The sequence below is a fragment of the Geospiza fortis genome, unplaced genomic scaffold (assembly GCF_000277835.1).
Source record: "Geospiza fortis unplaced genomic scaffold, GeoFor_1.0 scaffold450, whole genome shotgun sequence".
Lineage (NCBI taxonomy): Eukaryota > Metazoa > Chordata > Aves > Passeriformes > Thraupidae > Geospiza > Geospiza fortis.
The window spans coordinates 1,122,735-1,123,108 of record NW_005054416.1 but is presented as its reverse complement, the minus strand read 5'-3'; the positions used below and the strand labels follow the sequence as shown (position 1 = coordinate 1,123,108).

General features: G+C 52.9%; 1 protein-coding gene across 1 annotated transcript in view; it reads left to right on the top strand.

The window, feature by feature from the left end:
* Positions 1-51: 51 nt before the first annotated feature.
* FNBP4 (formin binding protein 4) overlaps positions 52-374 on the top strand; it is a gene marked incomplete at its 5' end in the record, with an annotated part of 9,939 nt that continues 9,616 nt past the window's right edge. The window contains one exon of the mRNA XM_031061492.1: positions 52-136. Coding sequence (XP_030917352.1) covers positions 52-136 — 85 coding nt within the window. The remainder of the gene's footprint in view (positions 137-374) is intronic.

Here is a 374-nt window from a genome sequence, read left to right as displayed (position 1 = left end):
CCCCCCCCCATCCCCCCTGCATGAACCTCCCGTGATTGACGCTTCTGCCCCGCAGATGAGCCCGAGACGGTGGCGGAGCCGCCCCGCAATCCGCCGAATCCGCCGCCTCCCGCTCCCGCCGCGGTCAAGGCCACAGGTAAGGGAGCGCTGTGGGATGAGACGCGGGATTACATCCCCCCTGAAAGACTAGGGGGAGAATTTCAGGATTTAGGGGTGCTTGTGGCTCCTGATGCACAATACTGATTTAAAAAAATGTTAGTGTTGTGGCTATAATTGGGGCTTTTTGTCTTAATTTTTGTAGTGGTTAATTCTCAGATATAATATTTTTAGGTCCAAAATGTGGGGTTCTTTTAAAGTTCACAGTGTGGATGGGG